The 23419-nt window shown below is 44.3% G+C and overlaps 2 protein-coding genes across 3 annotated transcripts; both read right to left on the reverse strand.

The window, feature by feature from the left end:
- Nucleotides 1-1654: 1654 nt before the first annotated feature.
- snx20 (sorting nexin 20) lies at nt 1655-5419 on the reverse strand. 2 transcript variants are annotated; one of them, XM_073472288.1, is made up of 4 exons: nt 5357-5419; nt 4687-4766; nt 3696-3838; nt 1655-3328 (listed from the first exon to the last, which is right to left on the reverse strand). In XM_073472288.1, the coding sequence occupies exons 2-4, from the start codon at nt 4751-4753 to the stop codon at nt 2657-2659; spliced, it is 882 nt and encodes a 293-aa protein (XP_073328389.1). In that variant the 5' UTR covers nt 4754-4766; nt 5357-5419; the 3' UTR covers nt 1655-2656. The 2 variants fall into 2 exon arrangements, with proteins under 2 accessions (XP_073328389.1, XP_073328391.1); XM_073472290.1 differs by lacking the exon at nt 5357-5419 and adding an exon at nt 4860-4971.
- A 7244-nt stretch (nt 5420-12663) lies between these two features.
- Nucleotides 12664-22667, reverse strand: sall1b (spalt-like transcription factor 1b). The gene is made up of 4 exons (XM_073471710.1): nt 22634-22667; nt 21072-21155; nt 14551-17348; nt 12664-13050 (listed from the first exon to the last, which is right to left on the reverse strand). The coding sequence occupies exons 1-4, from the start codon at nt 22665-22667 to the stop codon at nt 12889-12891; spliced, it is 3078 nt and encodes a 1025-aa protein (XP_073327811.1). The 3' UTR covers nt 12664-12888.
- Between the last annotated feature and the right edge of the window lie 752 nt (nt 22668-23419).

A 23419-nucleotide genomic window follows, 5' to 3' on the forward strand; every position in this document is an offset into this window, starting at 1 on the left:
TGTCCTGTAGTCCATCCAGCCTGAAACACTGCAGCTGTCTGGAGACCTGCTGCAGTACTACTACAGTTATACTGCAGTACTACTACAGTACTACTACAGTACTACTACAGTACTACTACAGTTATACTACAGTTATACTACAGTACTACTACAGTTATACTACAGAACTGCTACAGTTATACTACAGTACTACTACAGAACTACTACAGTTATACTACAGTTATACTACAGAACTACTACAGTTATACTACAGTATTACTACAGTATTACTACAGTTATACTACAGAACTACTACAGAACTACTACAGTTATACTACAGTTATACTACAGTACTACTACAGTACTACTACAGTTATACTACAGTTATACTACAGTACTACTACAGTTATACTACAGAACTGCTACAGTTATACTACAGTACTACTACAGAACTACTACAGTTATACTACAGTTATACTACAGAACTACTACAGTTATACTACAGTATTACTACAGTATTACTACAGTTATACTACAGAACTACTACAGAACTACTACAGTTATACTACAGTTATACTACAGTACTACTACAGTACTACTACAGTTATACTACAGAACTACTACAGTTATACTACAGAACTACTACAGTTATACTACAGTATTACTACAGTATTACTACAGTTATACTACAGAACTACTACAGAACTACTACAGTTATACTACAGAACTACTACAGTTATACTACAGTATTACTACAGTTATACTACAGTACTACTACAGTACTACTACAGTTATACTACAGAACTACTACAGTTATACTACAGAACTACTACAGTTATACTACAGTATTACTACAGTATTACTACAGTTATACTACAGTATTACTACAGTTATACTACAGAACTACTACAGAACTACTACAGTTATACTACAGAACTACTACAGTTATACTACAGTATTACTACAGAACTACTACAGAACTACTACAGTTATACTACAGTATTACTACAGTTATACTACAGAACTACTACAGTTATACTACAGAACTACTACAGTAATACTACAGTTATACTACAGAACTACTACAGTTATACTACAGTTATACTACAGTATTACTAGTTACTACAGTTATACTACAGTATTACTACAGTATTACTACAGTAAAGTAACTGATCCATATATTTATATACTGTTTACTGTGAGTCAGCTGATCATCACAGTTAAACTGAATACTCAGAGACTGAATGTAACTAAGTACATTTACTCATATACGTTTGAAGTACTTGTACTTTACTTGAGTATTTCCATATTACTTTATACTTCCACTCCACTACATTTATATGATCATTTTAGTTACTAGTTACTTCACAGATTACATCACACACACACACACACACACACACACAGAGTGAAGCATGTTGGGTAATCTTGGAGTTCCAGTCATGTTTTGTGGAAACACCGTGTTGATCAATCTGTGCAGGAAGTGCCAACATGACTTCCTGTCCGTGTGTGTGTCTGTGTGTGTCACACACAGACACACACACACACACACACACACAGACACACACACACACACACACACACACACACACACACACACACACACACACTGTGCTCCATCAAGCTCATGTTGCAGCAGTTTGTGTTGAGATTCTCTCAGAATGAAAATCATCAGTTTGATGGTTTCACATATTATTATAAACATGATCAGTTCCACATATTATTATAAACATGATCAGTTCCACATATTATTATAAACATGATCAGTTCCACATATTATTATAAACATGATCAGTTCCACATATTATTATAAACACGATCAGTTACAGTGAAGGAGTAAAACAGAATATATATGATTTGTGATATAATGTGTCCTGACAGCAGAACACAAGGAGCATTGATTACACAATCAATCGATCAGGTGATCACAAACAAACAAAACAAAGGCAACAAATACATTAATACACATTTTTCTTTTCATTGCTGACGGCTGATTAAACGTCTTTGGGTCAAAAACAAACAAACAATATGGATCAGATTTATGGACCACTTCTCACCTTGGTTCTAATATTCTGACCCGCTAGTCCACTACAGTGATCAGAGCTGTGGAAGCCATTTTAAAATCATCTAAGCTGCAGTATCATGTCCCAACCACCAGGTGGCAGACCCCTGCATCTCCATCTGATCATTATCTCGTTTTCACATATGACATCATAAATTCAAAATGGCGGAGGGAGGCGGGGCGGGGCCACACTGTGCCTAATTAGATTCTGATTCTGTTTTAATTAAAAGTAGAATGATCACATCACGTCTGTGTTCAGTCTGTCTCACAGCTGTGAACTTCAATGATGGGCTGAATATTATGATGTCACAGTGAAGGTGACCTTTGACCTTTTGGATATCAAATGTGTGTAGCTAACAGTAGCTACAGTCATGGATGTATACAGCTAGCAGCAGTTAGCAGGTACTCCCCTGTCTGAGTGGAGCATGAATTCAACAGATGTCTGATTTTTACATACTGCACCTTTAAATTGATTGTTTGACCTGATTATTGATCCTGAATCGCTCTTTATACGCTGACACACGTGTCACTGTGATACATTAACATGGCCGCTGAGTGTTTGTTGGCTGAATTTCAGCCTCAGTTCATTTCTGTTGCTTTGGGTCCTGGTGGTCCTCAGGTGAACTCTTGGACCACCAGCTCCTTCAGGGAGCGTGAGGACACCTCCCCCCTCTCAGCGTCTCTCAGGACAGTCAGCTCCTCCTGTAACTGAGCCACAGGACGTCCCAGCTGGTAGCCGACATCCACCAGCAGCTCCAGCAGTGCAGCTCTGTAGTGTTTCAGCCTGTAGCGTCTGACGGCAGGCAGCGCTCTCTGAGCCGCAGCAAACGCCTGTTCTGGTTCTTCCAGGTCCCGGTAACAGACCGCCAGGGCGGAGAGGGTCGGTACGATCAGGGTGGGCTGCTGCCACGGCAACAGCTTCTCCTCAATATCTAACACGGTCTGCAGCTGCTCCACAGCCGGCCTGAACTGTCCCGCTCGCAGCAAACCGTGCGCTCGCTTCTGCTCCTGCTCGGTGAAGAATTTGGGGAAAAGCGGCGATCGCCGGACGCAGCGGACCGAGTAGAGCTTAGCCAGGTAGTCCTGCAGAGAGAGACGACGCTCCGAGATGATTTCAGGGCTGAAGTTCCCCGTCAGGAGTTTACGAGGAAGAACCACCTCCTCTAGCTCCTCATCGAACTCCTCCAGCAGTTTGTGGTGGAAGTGGGAAAAGTCGCTGTAACGGCGCTCCACAGACACGCGGCGGGAGTCGAAGCTGCCTGAACGCATCACCACGACCTCGTACACCTGCAGACCAACAGGAAGCAACAACACTTTACAACCACGGTCAGCAGAGAGCTGCTGGGAGGAGGGTTTTATTACCTGTCCACAGAGCCAGGCTAACTGTTAGCCTCTGTTTACAGTCTTTATGCTAAGCTAAGCTAACTGTTAGCCTCTGTTTACAGTCTTTATGCTAAGCTAAGCTAACTGTTAGCCTCTGTTTCCGGTCTTTATGCTCAGTAACTAGAACCTGAAGCTGTCACAAAAATGTAGTGGAGTAGAAGTAAAGAGTAGTATGACAACAAAATACTCAAGTAAAGTAGCTGTTACTTTGTCTTTAAGTCCAGTACTTGAGTAAAAGTACTCAGTTACAGTGTGAGTTAGAGTATCTCACCACATGTTTGGACAGAGTGTGTTCGATGATCCGAGTTGATGGGATTTCAAACAGCAGCCTGACGGGTCGCTCTCGCTGCTTCACTGCCCTCCAGTTCTGCTGCAGCTCCTTCGTGGTTAAACTGGAACAGCTGGGAGGGTCGTCTACACACACACGCACGCACGCACACACACACACGCACACACACACACGCACGCGCGCGCACACGCACGCACACACGCACGCACACACGCACACACACACGCACACACACGCACGCACACACACACACGCACACACACACGCGCACACACACACACACACACAAAGTGAATGAGCCTTTATCTAAAATGTTGAACTGCTCCTTTAACAATATTTCTTCAGTCAGATTAAAAGGGTCCAATTTAAAGTGGACTTCTGGTATTTTTAAACCTGGTTCATGTTCTGGTGTAAATGAGTCACACGCCTTAGACCCGGCTCAGTGGTTCTGTGGTGTAATCCTTCTCTGACCGTCACAGTTCTGTTTGTGTCTCTGACCGGCTGAGGTTATTATTCTGACTCCTCACAGAACCAGTTCTACAGAACCGTTATCTTTAATGATATACAGAAACACTGAGTGTCACTCTGAAACCTGACGAGCAGTGGGTCTGGACTTAAACCTGATTCTGACAACAGCTCAGTTCTGGTGAGATTCAGAGTGACCCGTCTGACATTAATAACTGGGCCCAGGTTCTAAAATAGTGGACTTCCCCTTTAACTGTGAAATAAAGTGATCTGATAAGATCTGTGTTTACAAAGAATGTAATCAGAGTACACATTTTGAACATCCACAAAGTGGATCAGTCCACTGTTCAGCACCTGACCCACCAGAAATAGACAGACGGGTTCAGTCCAGACTGAGGAGCCATTCAGTTCTGATTATCAGAGGAACATCTGGGTCCATGTGTTGACAACAGCAAGTTAATAATTGTGTAAAAATGTCAAAGTAACATGTGATGGACTGAGTCAGAACCTGGATCCACAGTCGTAATGTCCGTCTCCTCAGTGTCCCTCTCAGGTTCTGGTTCTGGTTCTGCCATCACAGCCAAACAGCTGATCCACAACACGGAGACATGAGGAAACACTTTAACATCCAGCAGCTCGTTTATTAACCGACAACACTTACAGAAATGTAAACGGTCTCACCTCGAGTCCTGCAGGTCCGAGTCCAGAACCACACACACACACACACACACACACACACACACACACGTAACCAGATCCTTTACTGCAGTAAGTAGAAATACCACACACTAAAAAAAACTATTACATGTTACTCAGGTAACTTGAAGTATCGTGTATGCAGAGTGGCTGAGTAAATGTACTTAGTTACTGTCCAGCACTACATGTAGTGTGTGTGTGTGTGTGTGTGTGTGTGTGTGTGTGTGTGTGTGTGTGTGTGTGTGTGTGTGTGTGAACAGACGGAGGAGGAAGTTCAACAGAAACATTCAAACCAATGAGAAACAAGAAGAGGAAGTAAAGAGCAGTGTGTGTGTGTGTGTGTGTGTGTGTGAAGCTACTCTCTGAATGCAGCTCTGTTTGTTTTACGGCTGCAGCGCTGCCAGCCGGGTGGTGTCAGTCAGCACAGTGAAGAGACCGTGTGTGTGTGTGTGTGTGTGTGTGTGTGTGTGTGTAGCCATCACAGTGACTCACCTGACAGAGTGAGCAGCAAAGACGGGTCTGAGCCCGTGAGGCTCGGCAGGAAGCTGAGTGGAGTCAGCACCGCCCTCTCTCCACCCTCAGCTCAGACTGACGTGTCCTCAGTTCCTGTGTGGGCGGAGACACTTCAGAGGACGTCTGTGTTGTTCAGTCTCTCACCTGGACGTCACCTGGTCTGTCTCAGTCATCAACATCTGGACTGGTTCTGACTGTTGACAACGTTCCGACAGGTTCACCTGATGTTTACTGAATATGTGAAGATGTCTCTGACGTCACGTCCCTTCAGCTCATCAGTGGACGTTTGTGTGTCTGTGTGACACCTGATGACCCGGTTACACAAACTGTTCTGAGCTGTCACCACGTCATCACATGATCATCGGGGACAAACGAACTCACAATAGCGATATTGACACGATATCTGTAGAAGATCAGCGTTGAACTTTGTGTTCTGCTCCTCCTGAACACAGGATGTGGTGGAGCCGAACATCTTCTCTGGATCATTCAGATGAGACGATCACATGTCTCATTCTTAAATGTCACGGTGATCCTGAATATTTCGGTGTTGTAACAGCCTGAGTGTAAAACATATTCACCTCAACGTGACCTCGTGTCAGCAGCAGAAGTAAAAGTACTTATACCTCACTGTTAAAATACTCTATTACTCTGTTACAGGTCCTGACAAATCTGCACATTTTTAATCTCGATGACATTTTCACGTGTTAAGACAGTGATGTTAATATCAGGTTATTTTAAGGTTCCTACAGATGTTTATCAACCAGCTGCTGATCAATATATTTACACATTATTATGATTATTTATATTCCTTCAGGAATAATCTCAGAGTCACGAACACTGAACACTGGAGTCCATCTATGAAGCCGTGGTCAGTGGCCGGTTCTGGACGTCTGGACAGAGTCAGTCAGCTGATTGGACGGACGATCAGCTGACTGACTCATCAGAGTTTCTGTGAGGTCAGATTCACTGTAAGGAGATATCCAGCAATCAAATCACACCGTTTATCAGGTAGAAATAATTTAATTGTTCTGAATCATCTGGTGACCCGTCAGACTTGTCATGTGACAACATGAGAACCAGCCGGTCAACTGGACTGCTGAGGAAGATCATGAGATTTGATCAAAAGCCACTAAACGACCTGAGAATGTTTCAAATCTGAGCCAAAACATTCAAAAGACGTCTTTTCAACAGCGTCACAGACGTGATGAGACACAATCAAAGTCTTCAGACGACTTCTCACTTCTGATGACCTCACAGGCTTCAGAACAACTTCTGGTGCTTCAGCTTTAAAACATTAAAGTTTTTATGACGGACGAGTTTTACTTCATGCAGCAAAAACTACAGAGAGGATTCAAACCCTGAGCATCAACCTGAGGATGAACTTCACCTGGAGAGCTTTATTACAGAGCGATTATTATGTTGCATATGTTGCTATGTTGCTTATGTTGCTATGTTGCTATGTTGCTATGTTGCTTATGTTGCATATGTTGCATATGTTGCTTATGTTGCTATGTTGCATATGTTGCTATGTTGCTTATGTTGCATATGTTGCATATGTTGCTATGTTGCTATGTTGCTATGTTGCTATGTTGCTTATGTTGCATATGTTGCATATGTTGCTATGTTGCTTATGTTGCATATGTTGCATATGTTGCTATGTTGCTTATGTTGCATATGTTGCATATGTTGCTTATGTTGCTTATGTTGCTATGTTGCATATGTTGCTTATGTTGCTTATGTTGCTATGTTGCTATGTTGCTATGTTGCTTATGTTGCATATGTTGCATATGTTGCTTATGTTGCTATGTTGCTATGTTGCTTATGTTGCATATGTTGCATATGTTGCTTATGTTGCATATGTTGCATATGTTGCTATGTTGCTTATGTTGCTTATGTTGCTTATGTTGCATATGTTGCATATGTTGCTATGTTGCTTATGTTGCTATGTTGCATATGTTGCTATGTTGCTTATGTTGCTTATGTTGCATATGTTGCTTATGTTGCATATGTTGCTATGTTGCTTATGTTGCTTATGTTGCTATGTTGCTATGTTGCTTATGTTGCATATGTTGCTATGTTGCTTATGTTGCATATGTTGCTATGTTGCTTATGTTGCATATGTTGCATATGTTGCTTATGTTGCTATGTTGCTATGTTGCTTATGTTGCATATGTTGCTATGTTGCTTATGTTGCATATGTTGCTTATGTTGCTATGTTGCTTATGTTGCTATGTTGCTTATGTTGCTATATTGCTTATGTTGCTATGTTGCTTATGTTGCTATGTTGCTATGTTGCATATGTTGCTTATGTTGCTATGTTGCTTATGTTGCTTATGTTGCTTATGTTGCATATGTTGCATATGTTGCTATGTTGCATATGTTGCTATGTTGCTTATGTTGCTTATGTTGCATATGTTGCTATGTTGCTTATGTTGCATATGTTGCATATGTTGCTATGTTGCTTATGTTGCATATGTTGCATATGTTGCTATGTTGCTTATGTTGCATATGTTGCATATGTTGCTATGTTGCTTATGTTGCATATGTTGCATATGTTGCTTATGTTGCTTATGTTGCTATGTTGCATATGTTGCTTATGTTGCTTATGTTGCTATGTTGCTATGTTGCTATGTTGCTTATGTTGCATATGTTGCATATGTTGCTTATGTTGCTATGTTGCTATGTTGCTTATGTTGCATATGTTGCATATGTTGCTTATGTTGCATATGTTGCATATGTTGCTATGTTGCTTATGTTGCTTATGTTGCTTATGTTGCATATGTTGCATATGTTGCTATGTTGCTTATGTTGCTATGTTGCATATGTTGCTATGTTGCTTATGTTGCTTATGTTGCATATGTTGCTTATGTTGCATATGTTGCTATGTTGCTTATGTTGCTTATGTTGCTATGTTGCTATGTTGCTTATGTTGCATATGTTGCTATGTTGCTTATGTTGCATATGTTGCTATGTTGCTTATGTTGCATATGTTGCATATGTTGCTTATGTTGCTATGTTGCTATGTTGCTTATGTTGCATATGTTGCTATGTTGCTTATGTTGCATATGTTGCTTATGTTGCTATGTTGCTTATGTTGCTATGTTGCTTATGTTGCTATATTGCTTATGTTGCTATGTTGCTTATGTTGCTATGTTGCTATGTTGCATATGTTGCTTATGTTGCTATGTTGCTTATGTTGCTTATGTTGCTTATGTTGCATATGTTGCATATGTTGCTATGTTGCATATGTTGCTATGTTGCTTATGTTGCTTATGTTGCATATGTTGCTTATGTTGCATATGTTGCTATGTTGCTTATGTTGCTTATGTTGCTTATGTTGCTATGTTGCTATGTTGCTTATGTTGCATATGTTGCATATGTTGCTTATGTTGCTATGTTGCTATGTTGCTTATGTTGCATATGTTGCTATGTTGCTTATGTTGCATATGTTGCTTATGTTGCTATGTTGCTATGTTGCTTATGTTGCTTATGTTGCTATGTTGCTATGTTGCTTATGTTGCATATGTTGCATATGTTGCTTATGTTGCTATGTTGCTATGTTGCTTATGTTGCATATGTTGCTATGTTGCTTATGTTGCATATGTTGCTTATGTTGCTATGTTGCTTATGTTGCTATGTTGCTTATGTTGCTATATTGCTTATGTTGCTATGTTGCTATGTTGCTTATGTTGCTATATTGCTTATGTTGCTATGTTGCTTATGTTGCTATGTTGCTTATGTTGCTATGTTGCTATGTTGCTTATGTTGCTATGTTGCTATGTTGCTTATGTTGCTTATGTTGCTATGTTGCTATGTTGCTTATGTTGCTGTTGCCAGGGCGGATCAGAGCGCCGCCCCTAGCAACGGTCTGTTATACTTGACGACGTCATTATAGAGAAATAACGGACCGTAGAACGCAGCGATGGACCAATCAGAGAGCAGCATTCAATAGAGCCGTGTAATAACCATTTCTAACACATTGTAAACATCTAACATCAGTTACGCCTGTATAGATAAACTTCATAGTATTTATGAACTGTTTAAAAAGTCTAATAAACTTCAGCTGTAACTTTAAAATAAAGAATTGTTTAAAGGTTTTTTTGTGAGATTTTTGAGTCCCAACTCATGAAAGAGTGACGCTGTGGGATGGCGACCGACCCGACCTACGATCCTGACTCGATGGTATTATAATGATTGTAAAGTGTTACCAGAAAAGTACTCAAGTAAATGTACTTAGTTACTGTCAATAAACACATTCATGGAATCTTAATCTCTGACTTATTATTACATTAATATTTTCACATTGTTTAGATGTTTGATCATCAGATGACCTCACAGCTTCATCCTGAGGTTCCTACATACAACTGACCCCCCGTCTGTCTGACCGTCTGTCTGTCTGTCTGTCTGTCTGTCTGTTTGTGTCTGTCCGTGTCTGACCGTCCGTCTGTCTGACCGTCTGTCTGTCTGACCGTCTGTCTGTCTGTCTGTTTGTGTCTGTCCGTCTGTCTGACCGTCTGTCTGTCTGACCGTCTGTCTGTCTGTCTGTTTGTGTCTGTCCGTGTCTGACCGTCTGTCTGTCTGTCTGTTTGTGTCTGTCCATGTCTGTCTGTCTGTCTGTTTGTGTCTGACCGTCTGTCTGTCTGACCGTCTGTTTGTCTGTCTGTTTGTGTCTGTCTGTCTGTCTGACCGTCTGTCTGTCTGTCTGTTTGTGTCTGACCATCTGTCTGTCTGTCTGTTTGTGTCTGACCGTCTGTCTCACCGTCTTTCTGTCCGTGTCTGACCGTCTGTCTGTCTGTCTGTTTGTGTCTGACCGTCTGTCTGTCTGACCGTCTGTCTGTCTGTCTGTTTGTGTCTGACCGTCTGTCTGTCTGTCTGTTTGTCTGTCTGTTTGTGTCTGACCGTCTGTCTGTCTGTCTGTTTGTGTCTGTCCGTGTCTGACCGTCTGTCTGTCCGTTTGTCTGTCTGTTTGTGTCTGACCGTCTGTCTCACCGTCTGTCTGTTTGTGTCTGACCGTCTGTCTGTCTGTCTGTCTGTCTGTTTGTGTCTGACCGTCTGTCTCACCGTCTTTCTGTCCGTGTCTGACCGTCTGTCTGTCTGTCTGTCTGTCTGTCTGTCTGTTTGTGTCTGTCCGTGTCTGACCGTCTGTCTGTCTGTCTGTCTGTCTGTTTGTGTCTGACCGTCTGTCTGTCTGTCTGTCTGTCTGTCTGTCCATGTCTGACCGTCCGTCTGTCTGACCGTCTGTCTGTCTGTCTGTCTGTCTGTCTGACCGTCTGTCTGTCTGTCTGTCTGTCTGTCTGTCTGTCTGTTTGTGTCTCACCGTCTGTCTGTCCGTGTCTGACCGTCTGTCTGACCGTCTGTCTGTCTGTCTGTCTGTCTGTCCGTGTCTGACCGTCTGTCTGTCTGGTGATGGAGGTCGTCAGGACGATGACTCCTGTCAAAAAGGTCTTATCAAATGTCAGACACACTGAGATCGATTGATGAACAGATGAAGCATCAGTGTGTTTCTGGCTGCAGCTTCCTGCCATCATGTGTCCTCTGATCAATAGTCAATCAGCTGTTTCGTCCTCGTCTATAAAGAAAGGTCACTGCTGCCCTGATCAGACACAAACATGAGCAGTTTGCTACAGTAAAGGTCAGCGTGCAGCCTGAAGTTGTGGAGATGAACTTCTCCTGTTAAACTGTCTGTTTGCTGTTCACCTCCTGAGTCAGCTCACAGTAACGTTAGCGTAACGATCACAGTGCTTCACTCAATAATCACCTGACTGACAAGGTTTGCCCGTCAGCTAGCCTGCAGCTAGCAGCTAGCCTGCAGCTAGCAGCTAGCCTGCAGCTAGCAGCTAGCCTGCAGCTAGCAGCTAGCCTGCAGCTAGACTTCAGCTGAGACTTCACCTGACTTTATATCATCAGGAGGGAGCAGATGATGACTGAGTTTACTGTACATTTTGGGTGAACTGTTCCTTTAAGCTCTTAGTTCCCTGCAGATGTTAAGTTAATTCAAAGAGTCTCTGAGGGATCTGAAAGGTTTTGAAAAGTGGAGTCATCAGTGATGTGACCTGAACAGCAGCAGCCCGTCTTCATGATCACAGCCGATGTGCTGCTGCAGTCGTCATCACACTGTCATCACGGGGCAGCGGCTCCACAGCAGCGAGGGATTTTCACTGTGTGGCAGATTTGGCAGGTCTTCTTGTTATTGAATATTTCCATTGTTGGGGAAACAAAAGCTCCGTGATCACTGCTGAACGCTCACAAAGGACGAGCTGAGGTGGCAGAGTTGATGTGAAATATGCAATCATGAGAAAAGAGCTTTGTTTGATTGTTTTTCTTTGAAGTAAAGCTGCTGGAGCTGAAAATACACACAACATGACACACAACATGACACACAACATGACACACAACATGACACACGTGAACACAACCAGGACAGTCAGCAGGAAACACTTCATCCTGACAGTTCAAGTCTGAGTCAACCGGCTGCAACTACAGCATCTTTATTTTAACAGTGTGTGTGTGTGTGTGTGTGTGTGTGTGTGTGTGTGTGTGTGTGTGTGTGTGTGTGTGTCACTGTCACTGTGGGGGTCAGCCCTCCCGACCGAGGCTTCAGTGATAACAGCCTCCCTCTCTGGGAGTCAGACAGCGTCCTGTATTTACTGATAGTGGTCTTCTCTCTGTCTCTTCCCAGGATGCATTGTGGGTAATATTACACATTATAACAGCATCCATATGATTACACACTTTAAGATTTACAGGTGGAAACACGTTAAAACCACATAGATGTGCACGTCACACCTGTTTTGGCTCTTTTGGCGCTGTGTGAACTGACACACTGGAGCGACTTTGTACCGGCGCTGCTCAGCTCCGTGTGAACAAACGCAGGCGGTGCAGAGGCGAGTCGGGTCACATTGTGCGATCTGCGTGTGAGAAAAGGGCTGAAGAACTGAGCCGTTTGTTCAGACCTGACACATCCGTCCTGTATGCTGTGATGAAGCGAGGACGTCACAGACAGACGTCACATGAGACCATGTTCAGGACTCTTGAGGTTAAACTGATGTTTCAGGACGTCAGCTGCGGTTCAGTTTCAGCCTGTGTGTGTGTTGATGAGCACAGTGTGAATGAAACACGGTGTGAATGAAACACGGTGTGAATGAAACACAGCGACATGTTTCAGTTGAAGACAAATCAGAAGTTATAATTTATGAAATCAGAGATTTGAATAAATACAAAGCAGTGAAGCAGAAATCAAATGTGAGTCCTAAAAACAAAGATAAATGCAGCCCGTCACACGAGTCAGCTCATTTATAAATCTACTGCACGTTATTTTACTTTCACTGACATATTTTACGTGTTTGTGTCGGCTGTAAACTCAACACAGCAAAACTGTATGAAACTGTTTCATGAGCGTCCATCATCGTCGAGTTCATCAGACTAACACACCTGTGCTGTTTCCTACAGGTGTCTTCTTCAGTCCTACCTGTCCCGAGGTGAAGGACGTACCTGTACTCCTTCACACCGGCGGGTTCAGGTGGGAAACAGACTCTCTGCAGCTGGAAACCGGTGCTGGATTCTTCTGTGATGTCTCAGGAAGTTTAACCGGACGAGTCAGAAACCCGAGTCTGCGGCCTCTCCTGCTGGTGGCGCTGTTCCACATGTGAGTCCCCATGTGAACCTGCAGGAGGACACTGGCTGGATTATTGTGATCTGAAGTGGAATCAGACTGAACACGTGATCTCATGAAATCAGAGATCTACACTCATGTGATTGGATGAATTGAAGAAGACATCTGATTGGCTGTAGATAATAATGTGTGAGTGAATCAGTCCGAACAGTCAGAATCAGCTTCAACAGTCAAAATATCAAAATATGTTTCTGATGAAAACTGAAGAAAGTTTTAAATCCAGAACTGATATTTGTGGATTTATTTATTTAAAACAAGAAATATTTATATATATATATATGTCATAAAGCATTATTATTTTACACACAGCAATAAAAATCTGTGAATGTTTCTGTGCAGAATGAAGACATTCAGTGAACAGATGGACCCCATATGAGGGGTAGAGCCAGCGTCTTGTTATCGGAAGGTCGCTGGTTCGATTCCCCTGGTCTGCATGCCGAAGTGTCCTTGGGCAAGATACTGAACCCCAAAAACTGCCCCTGATGTGCTGGTCGGCACCCTGCACGGCAGCCACCACCATCAGTGTATGAATGTACGAATTACTGTAAGTCGCTTTGGACAGAAGCGTCTGTAAAAGTCATGAGCAGTCCCGCCTTTAATTCCATCACACGACGTCATCATGTTGCATATTTGAATAATTAATGACTCGCACTACTGAGCACAGACCACAAGGATCTGTGTTGTTAGAACACAACCCTTCATTTCAGTGTTTGATCTACATCCTCCGATCTGACTTCATGTAGAGCAGAGGAAACATTCTTGTATTATGATGATCAGAAGGATCACGAGTCTGAGAGGCTGATGGTGACAACTGTTTTATCACAGGGAACAAAGTGTTGTGTTTCTCAGTGTTGTTTCTCAGTGTTGTTTCTCAGTGTTGTTTCTCAGTGTTGTGTTTCTCAGTGTTGTGTTTCTCAGTGTTGTGTTTCTCAGTGTTGTTTCTGTGTTGTGTTTCTCAGTGTTGTGTTTCTCAGTGTTGTTTCTGTGTTGTGTTTCTCAGTGTTGTGTTTCTCAGTGTTGTGTTTCTCAGTGTTGTGTTTCTCAGTGTTGTTTCTGTGTTGTGTTTCTCAGTGTTGTGTTTCTCTGTGTTGTGTTTCTCAGTGTTGTTTCTCAGTGTTGTTTCTCAGTGTTGTTTCTCAGTGTTGTTTCTCAGTGTTGTTTCTGTGTTGTGTTTCTCAGTGTTGCTCCAGACTTATTCTACATTACTGCCATCTGAAGATGAAACTACTTTGGTTTGTTCTTCTGTGGCTCACTGTTTGTTTCCTATGAGCCTGTTGTACCATCATAATTATTAGTGTTATTACTGCCATCTGCGCTCACTGCACATGAACGTTGTCTTTGACGGGGCTCAGTAGATGTATTGTTATGTTTTGATGAAGCTATTAGAGAGCTAGTGTAAAAAAGAGTAGCAGCGGGGCGAAAGCAGACCTGTGTGCAGTTTGGGCTCGTTCTGAAGAGGATAAGGCTGAAAAACATTGAGGTGAAACCGACCTTTAGATTTCCTTTGGTGGTAAAAGCTCGTGCACAGATAGCACAGGCGAACGGCCTCTCCCCGGTGTGAGTCCTCTCATGGATCTGCAGAGCGCTGGAGGAGGAGAAGCTCTTCCCACAAGTCCTGCAGTGGTGCTGTTTGGACGTCTGGCGCTGCGGTGCTGCAGAGAAGCTCTGTGTCGGACCAGAGAGATCTGCACCATCCCTGAAACAGGAGTTCAGGAAAGACGCCATCTCTGTCTTCACAGATAGCGTGGAGCCGCTGTGGTCGGGAGCTTGGTTGGGATTGGAGGGTTGGAAGAGATGTGGTGGGAAGTCTCTCATCTGATGTGTGAGCATGTGTTGCTTCAGGTTCCCCTTGGTGGAAAAGCCTCTGCTGCATGTTGTGCAGATGAACGGTCTCTCCTTGGTATGGCTTCTGTAGTGGATGTCCAAGGCGCTCTGACAGGCAAAACTCTTCCCACATATGTCACAGAAAGAGCTCTTCAGGAGGAGCTTTGCTCTGACAGACCGATCCTCAGAGTGGTTAAACAGTGTGAGGTCAGCGGGCGCTGCAGCTGACATACGGAGGGTTAAAGTGTTTGAGTCGAGCCAGGTGTGGAGGGGTTTGTCCAGCCTCGCAGCTTTAAAACACACTGAAGCTCGATCATCAGGAGACGGAGACGACTCAGAGGCTGAACTATCGAACGTGGTGAATGTTTGACGGGTTTCAGCAGCCGGTCGGTTGTTTGTTTGACTACATTCCTCATTTGATCCCTCCGGCCTCTCCGTTTTGATCCATGTGAGCTGCAGCTCTCCACGCTGCTCAGGGTAACTTCTCTTCCTGTTTGCTTCGACTCCAGTGTTACTGAACGGAGGTGGGGACAAATGGATGGATAAAGATTTGAAGCCCACAGTATTGTTCTCTCTGTTATTCACCGTTTTGCCCCTGAACCCTGGATGTAAGTGACCCTCCATGTGTACATGTTGCTGTAAGAACGCCGCATTCATGAACTTCCTGTGGCAGAAGGGACACGAGTGCTGGACACTCAGCGGGACGGGGACACGGTGAACCGTCTGGTACGTCTTCAGGTTTCCTTTGGTAGTGAAAGCTCGACCACACAGTTTACAGCGGTACAGACGCTCACCTGTGCGTGTCTGCAGGTGCATCCTCAACGCACTCTGACAGCTGAGTGTGCGGTGGCAGATGACACACTGGTTTGGGTCGCTGGCGGCTGGTGGCAGCTGCAGTTTGGGTTTGTTGGAGCGTTTGAATGAAAGGAATCCGGAGAATGAGGCAGAACAGGGGAGAGTGAACGAATCGGGTTTGACATGGACTGATTCCTCTGACTGAGTGCTTGTCAACTTCAGAGACGGTTTCACATCTTCACTTTTAAGAGTCATTGTTGTTTGTCGCCTGGTCTCCGCTGAATCGGAGGTCTTTGTATGCTTCATACCTGCTGCTGAGTTAAAGTAAAGATCCCCCTGAGTGAAGGGGAGGGGTATGTAGGTAAGATCATCCTCTGTCTTAATGAGAGAGGACAGGAAGTATGACTCTTTCAGGGCACCAGAGGACGTTGTGTTCGGGGATGGTGACCACCCGGCAGTTGTTTGGATTTTGTCCAGCTGCTCTGGAACAACATCAGGGTTCATCGTGTCTCTGTGTCTCTGAAGATGAACCAACAGGTCCCCTCGGGTGGAGAATCTGTTTCCACACATGTTGCATCTGTACGGCCGCTCCGTGTCGTGTGACCGCAGGTGAATTTTCAAGTCGCTGTCGCTCCCAAAGACTCTGCCGTTGTGTCTGAAGACAGACTCGTGTGAAGACAGAGCAGAAAACTTCAGATTCCCTTTCCTCTGTCGAGCCAAAGCTGCCAGAGCATCCAGATCCTCGACGATCTCACTGAGGTTTGGGATAGAAGCAGAAGCTGAAGCTGAAGGTTGAGTCTGACTGATGAAGCTGTTAAACATCAACTTGTTGGTTTGTGATAAGAAGTGTGAGGAACCACAGCTCACATGTTCAGATGCTGTCATGAGCTTTCTGACAGTGTGTGAGGACTCTGATCTTGAATCTTTGCTGTCAGCTCGACTGTGACTGAGATGCTCTGTGGCTCTGAAACACTTGACGTCACGTCTGTTCGCAGACTGAGCTGATAAGACTTTGACTCTCTCAGCGGCTGCAGCTCTCTGCTGAGGAAGATGAGCTCTGGGAGTCTTGAGCTGATAGGTGGATTTCAGAGACGACAGGTCCACCAGGGTCTCTGGTGTCTCCGCTTGGTGAGAGGCAAACAACAGGACCTGGCGACGGATCTGATGAATCAGCTGCAGCTGATGGATCTGTTGTATCTGCAGGACGAGGAGCTGCTGCAGCAGAGACGAGACGACAGCCTGACGCTGCTGACTGTCTGAGAGCTGAGCTGCAGCCGCATCAGTGATCTCAAGATCCTCAGTGATGACGTTGCTCTTCATCCATGAACCAGCTGAGCAGCGAGGTGGAGGTGAGGATCCTGGTAAAAGAGCAGCGTCAGCCTCTGGTCTCTCTACACCTCCATCCATGAGCGGTGCCCTGCTGCAGGATCTCTGCTGGGATGAGTTCATGTTTTCCATCTCAGAGTTATTAACGCTCTCACGCGGCTTTCCTGCTGGGCCTGCTGGTGATGAAGACGTTGTGCTGCTGGGTGGCAGATCTTCATCATCATTCAGGATCAGAACCGGAGGATCTGGACAGCAGATTCTCTGATGTTGTTCCAGGTCCGACGACACTCTGAACTCCGCACAGCATCGACTGCAGACATGAACAAAGCGAGGAGACGCTGCTTCTACAACAGAGAAACACACGGACATGACTGTTGTCACGAAGCCACAGAAGTTCTCTGAGTCATGAAAGTAGTTAAACTAGAATACAAAGAAGTGAAACAACCTCAAACTTCTATCTTTTTAAAGATTTGACGAGTTTAAAAAAAAGAATATCTTCATTGAACATTAAAGTTGTGAATCATCTTCACCAATTTCTTACCTGAGTGAACTGAAATGACCAAAACTAATTAAGAATTAAAGTCAATCTTAATACTTATAGAATGAGGATTTAAAGTGAAGGACAGTTTCAACAATAATATATTCACACTTCAACCCCGTCAGGTCAGAATTCACTGTTTGTTCTGTGGTTTTGTTACTTTAGAGAATAAAGTTAATAAAACTCAGAGTCGCAGGCAAAAAGCTTGAATGGATGAAGTTTAATTCTGATAAAGAGAAACGCAACAGACTGAACTAACGAGGGGATGAGGTGCAGGTGGTGAGAGGAGGAGAGACACAGGTGAGATTATGACACCAAAGAGCAGGGAGGCAGCTGATAGGCTGGAAGAACACCTGGAACAGAGCCAATGAGAGTGATGCAGGACAGGTGAGGAGAGAAACTGTGGCTGTGTCCAAAATCGGGGGCTGCAGCCTTCAAGGACGCGGCCTTTGCGGCCCACGGAGGCCGGGTCCTTCGGAGAGACCTTGAAGGCCTCGTCCACCGCTGTTAAATGGGACGGTCCAGCCTTCGGAGTGTTTCCTGGTTGCGTCACCAGGTGTTCATGCATTAAAGTCTGTTTTGGTTCAAATCTATCAAACGCGTACATTTATTTATGTGTGTACAATGTGTCAAATCTAAACTGAATTATCAACATTACAAAATAAACATTAACCCATTGGTGAATAACAGCTATATTTACCATAGCAGTACCAGCGTCACGTGTTTTAACTGAAAGTTAAACTTTGGAGGTTTTATAGTCTCTTGAAGTTTAACACATCTGGCGTTGGATGTTCAAATGAGTAAAAACCGAGTATAAACCCATTACTTAAATTTAAATGTCATGTCTGCGCCACTTGATGTCGCCATTTTCTCTTGCTTCCTCTTCTGTTTCGGGACTGAGCAGCGGTGCGCAAAGGATCTTGGGATATGGGAGGCCGCGAAGGATAGTAGCGGTGCGTCCTCCAGAAAGAGGGAAGTGCAGGCTGCATTTGAAGGAGCCTTCGGATTTGGACAGCCTTCGCGCGGCGTTGTGATGTAATTGGCCTTCAAATGCGCCCTTCGAGGGCTGCAGCCCCTGAATTTGGACACAGCCAGAGACACCACAAAGACACAGACACACATGAAACACAGAAACACATGAAACACATGAAACACATGAAACAGAAACACATGAAACACAGAAACACATGAAACACATGAAACACATGAAACAGAAACACATGAAACACAGAAACACATGAAACACATGAAACAGAAACACATGAAACACATGAAACACAGAAACACATGAAACACATGAAACACATGAAACAGAAACACATGAAACACAGAAACACATGAAACACATGAAACACATGAAACACAGAAACACATGAAACACAGAAACACATGAAACACAGAAACACATGAAACACAGAAACACATGAAAAAGAAACACATGAAACACATGAAACAGAAACACATGAAACACATGAAACACATGAAACAGAAACACATGAAACACATGAAACACATGAAACACATGAAACAGAAACACATGAAACAGAAACACATGAAACACATGAAACACATGAAACAGAAACACATGAAACACATGAAACAGAAACAGAAACACATGAAACACATGAAACACATGAAACAGAAACACATGAAACACATGAAACAGAAACAGAAACACATGAAACAAACACATGAAACAGAAACACATGAAACAGATGAAACAGAAACACATGAAACAGAAACACATGAAACACATGAAACAGAAACAGAAACACATGAAACAGAAACACATGAAACAGAAACACATGAAACACATGAAACAGAAACACATGAAACAGAAACACATGAAACACATGAAACAGAAACACATGAAACACATGAAACAGAAACACATGAAACACATGAAACAGAAACACATGAAACACATGAAACACATGAAACAGAAACACATGAAACACATGAAACACATGAAACAGAAACACATGAAACACATGAAACAGAAACAGAAACACATGAAACACATGAAACAGAAACACATGAAACACATGAAACACATGAAACAGAAACACATGAAACACATGAAACAGAAACACATGAAACACATGAAACACATGAAACAGAAACACATGAAACAGAAACACATGAAACAGAAACACATGAAACACATGAAACACATGAAACAGAAACACATGAAACAGAAACACATGAAACAGAAACACATGAAACACATGAAACACATGAAACAGAAACACATGAAACACATGAAACAGAAACAGAAACACATGAAACACATGAAACAGAAACACATGAAACACATGAAACACATGAAACAGAAACACATGAAACAGAAACACATGAAACAGAAACACATGAAACAGAAACACATGAAACACATGAAACACATGAAACAGAAACACATGAAACACATGAAACAGAAACAGAAACACATGAAACACATGAAACAGAAACACATGAAACACATGAAACACATGAAACAGAAACACATGAAACAGAAACACATGAAACACATGAAACACAGAAACAGAAACACATGAAACACATGAAACAGAAACACATGAAACACATGAAACAGAAACACATGAAACAGAAACACATGAAACACATGAAACAGAAACACATGAAACACAGAAACACATGAAACAGAAACACATGAAACACATGAAACAGAAACACATGAAACACATGAAACAGAAACACATGAAACACAGAAACACATGAAACAGAAACACATGAAACACAGAAACACATGAAACAGAAACACATGAAACACATGAAACAGATGAAACAGAAACACATGAAACACATGAAACAGATGTGGTGACGTCACTCTGAGGTGTTGTGAGTGGGAGGGGCCGGAAACATGCATCAACCACGTGCATCTGTTTCTCTGCTGTGTGATTGGCTGTTGGTGTTGTGTTTTCTATGTGAAGGAAAACGGACTCGAAAATAAATGTGATGAATTTCTCATCGGTATCATGAAAATGATGGAGATCGTTTTATCGCCCAGCCCTTAAAGAACTTCTGTGTAAACTGCTCATGTCTCCTCCTGTCTCCTCCTGTCTCCTCCTGTCTCCTCATGTCTCCTCCTGTCTCCTCATGTCTCCTCATGTCTCCTCATGTCTCCTCCTGTCTCCTCATGTCTCCTCATGTCTCCTCATGTCTCCTCCTGTCTCCTCATGTCTCCTCCTGTCTCCTCATGTCTCCTCCTGTCTCCTCCTGTCTCCTCATGTCTCCTCCTGTCTCCTCCTGTCTCCTCATGTCTCCTCCTGTCTCCTCATGTCTCCTCATGTCTCCTCCTGTCTCCTCATCGCCCAGCCCTTAAAGAACTTCTGTGTAAACTGTGGATATGACTTTATCACTGATATTACTTTCACTACAGCTTATGATCCATTAAAGATTATAAAGAATCAGATGATTATAAAGAATCAGATGATTATAAAGAATCAGACGATTCTAACATTTATATAAATATATGATAAAATATATATTTATAAATAAATAAACTTACTGGTGTTCAGAGTTTGGAGCTGCTGAGGTCGGAGCTGTTTCCTCCGTGACATGTTCACAACTGACACCAGCCACTGGACACAGACTGACAGGGGGGAGGGAGAGGGGGAGGGAGAGAGACAGAGGGGGAGACGAGGGGGAGGGAGAGAGACGAGGGGGAGGGAGAGAGACAGAGGGGGAGGAGGGGGAGGGAGAGAGACAGAGGGGGAGACGAGGGGGAGGGAGAGAGACAGAGGGGGAGACGAGGGGGAGGGAGAGAGACGAGGGGGAGGGAGAGAGACAGAGGGGGAGGAGGGGGAGACAGAGGGGGAGGAGGGGAGACAGAGGGGGAGATGAGGGGGAGGGAGAGAGACAGAGGGGGAGGAGGGGGAGGGAGAGAGACAGAGGGGGAGACGAGGGGGAGGGAGAGAGACGAGGGGGAGGGAGAGAGACAGAGGGGGAGGAGGGGGAGACAGAGGGGGAGGGAGAGAGACAGAGGGGGAGGGAGAGAGACAGAGGGGGAGACGAGGGGGAGGGAGAGAGACAGAGGGGGAGACGAGGGGGAGGGAGAGAGACAGAGGGGGAGGAGGGGGAGATGAGGGGGAGGGAGAGAGACAGAGGGGGAGACGAGGGGGAGACGAGGGGGAGGGAGAGAGACAGAGGGGGAGACGAGGGGGAGGGAGAGAGACAGAGGGGGAGACGGAGGGAGGGAGAGAGACAGAGGGGGAGACGAGGGGGAGACGAGGGGGAGGGAGAGAGACAGAGGGGGAGACGAGGGGGAGGGAGAGAGACAGAGGGGGAGACGGAGGGAGGGAGAGAGACAGAGGGGGAGACGAGGGGGAGACGAGGGGGAGGGAGAGAGACAGAGGGGGAGACGAGGGGGAGGGAGAGAGACAGAGGGGGAGACGGAGGGAGGGAGAGAGACAGAGGGGGAGACGAGGGGGAGGGAGAGAGACAGAGGGGGAGACGGAGGGAGGGAGAGAGACAGAGGGGGAGACGAGGGGGAGACGAGGGGGAGGGAGAGAGACAGAGGGGGAGGAGGGTTCAATAACACATTTGTGTATTTAACATTTTGAATGAGCTGTAAATTTAAAGTTAATTAGACTTTATTAAGTTATTTGACTGTTAACTAACAATAACATGAGGAGCAGACAGATTATCAGCCTGATTGATTATCAGCCTGATTGATTATCAGCCTGATTATCAGCCTGATTGATTATCAGCCTGATTGATTATCAGCCTGATTATCAGCCTGATTGATTATCAGCCTGATTGATTATCAGCTGGATAAATAAACATATTTAAAATGTGTTACTTCCGCTCACACAAGGCCCCGCCCACAATTACATCTGATTGGTTCCCTGTCACAACTGCAGTTCTGGTTCTGGTTCAGTTCTGTGAGCTGCTGATATCAGGAGCAGCTCTACGATGTTTCAGTTAGAGACGACGTCACAGTCTGACGACAAACATCAGACAGGATCAATACATTATGTCTCTCTCCATCACTACCACACAGCTTTGATCAGATAAATTAATAAAGTATTTAAAGTGATCAGTTGTTTGTCTGACTGGATCAGAACTGACCTGACAGACACGGTCTGGTACCGACCGTCGCCATCTTGGCGGCTCCTGACTCCCGCCCAAACAACAGGTGGAGCTGAAGCAGCCTGATGACGTCAACAAGCCCACCTGTCTGAAGCTACCAAGCTAGCTAATGCTAACAAGCTATCAGTGTTCAGCCATGAGGAGAGTTTCACCCAAACACACATGGTTCTGTAGACAGCGAGCAACACCGACACCACCCACACTGGACCTCAGCTCCTCTGTGGGTGGTGTCCTTTAAAGTTTAAACTCTCCTCCTGTCTCCTCATGTCTCCTCCTGTCTCCTCCTGTCTCCTCATGTCTCCTCCTGTCTCCTCCTGTCTCCTCATGTCTCCTCCTGTCTCCTCATGTCTCCTCATATCTCCTCCTGTCTCCTCATGTCTCCTCCTGTCTCCTCATGTCTCCTCCTGTCTCGTCCTGTCTCCTCATGTCTCCTCATGTCTCCTCATGTCTCCTCATGTCTCCTCATGTCTTCCTCTTCATGCAGCCCGTTCAGCTTCAGAAACAGCGGTTACGGGACCGGATCAGTGTGGTTCTGTTCATGTTGAAGGTTTCTTCTTCATGTGGTTATAATGTGACAGAATCCTGCGTTCATCTGCAGCAGTCGCATGTTTCTGTGGATTATCAGCTGATCGGATGATTTTGTTTGACGAACTGTGACAGTTCATTGATAAATGCAGTGTGGTGAGTTTGCTGCTGCAGGTTGTTTGGATTCATTTCATGAGTCCAGTCTTGTAAAATGATTTATTATCTTATTTGACTGAATGT

The sequence above is a fragment of the Pagrus major genome, chromosome 8 (assembly GCF_040436345.1).
Source record: "Pagrus major chromosome 8, Pma_NU_1.0".
Classification (NCBI taxonomy): domain Eukaryota; kingdom Metazoa; phylum Chordata; class Actinopteri; order Spariformes; family Sparidae; genus Pagrus; species Pagrus major.

Excerpts from the sequence above, each read along its gene's own strand:
- snx20 (XM_073472288.1), bottom strand. The coding sequence starts at position 4,753 with ATGGCAGAACCAGAACCAGAACCTGAGAGGGACACTGAGGAGACGGAC. Across the intron at positions 3,839-4,686 it reads CATTACGACTGTGGATCCAG|ACGACCCTCCCAGCTGTTCC; the intron begins GTTCTGACTCAG and ends GTGTGTGTGTAG. Across the intron at positions 3,329-3,695 it reads ACACTCTGTCCAAACATGTG|GTGTACGAGGTCGTGGTGAT; the intron begins GTGAGATACTCT and ends GTTGGTCTGCAG.
- sall1b (XM_073471710.1), bottom strand. The coding sequence starts at position 22,667 with ATGGCGACGGTCGGTACCAGACCGTGTCTGTCAG. Across the intron at positions 21,156-22,633 it reads TACCAGACCGTGTCTGTCAG|TCTGTGTCCAGTGGCTGGTG; the intron begins GTCAGTTCTGAT and ends CCCCCCTGTCAG. Across the intron at positions 17,349-21,071 it reads GCTCCAAACTCTGAACACCA|AAGCAGCGTCTCCTCGCTTT; the intron begins GTAAGTTTATTT and ends TCTCTGTTGTAG.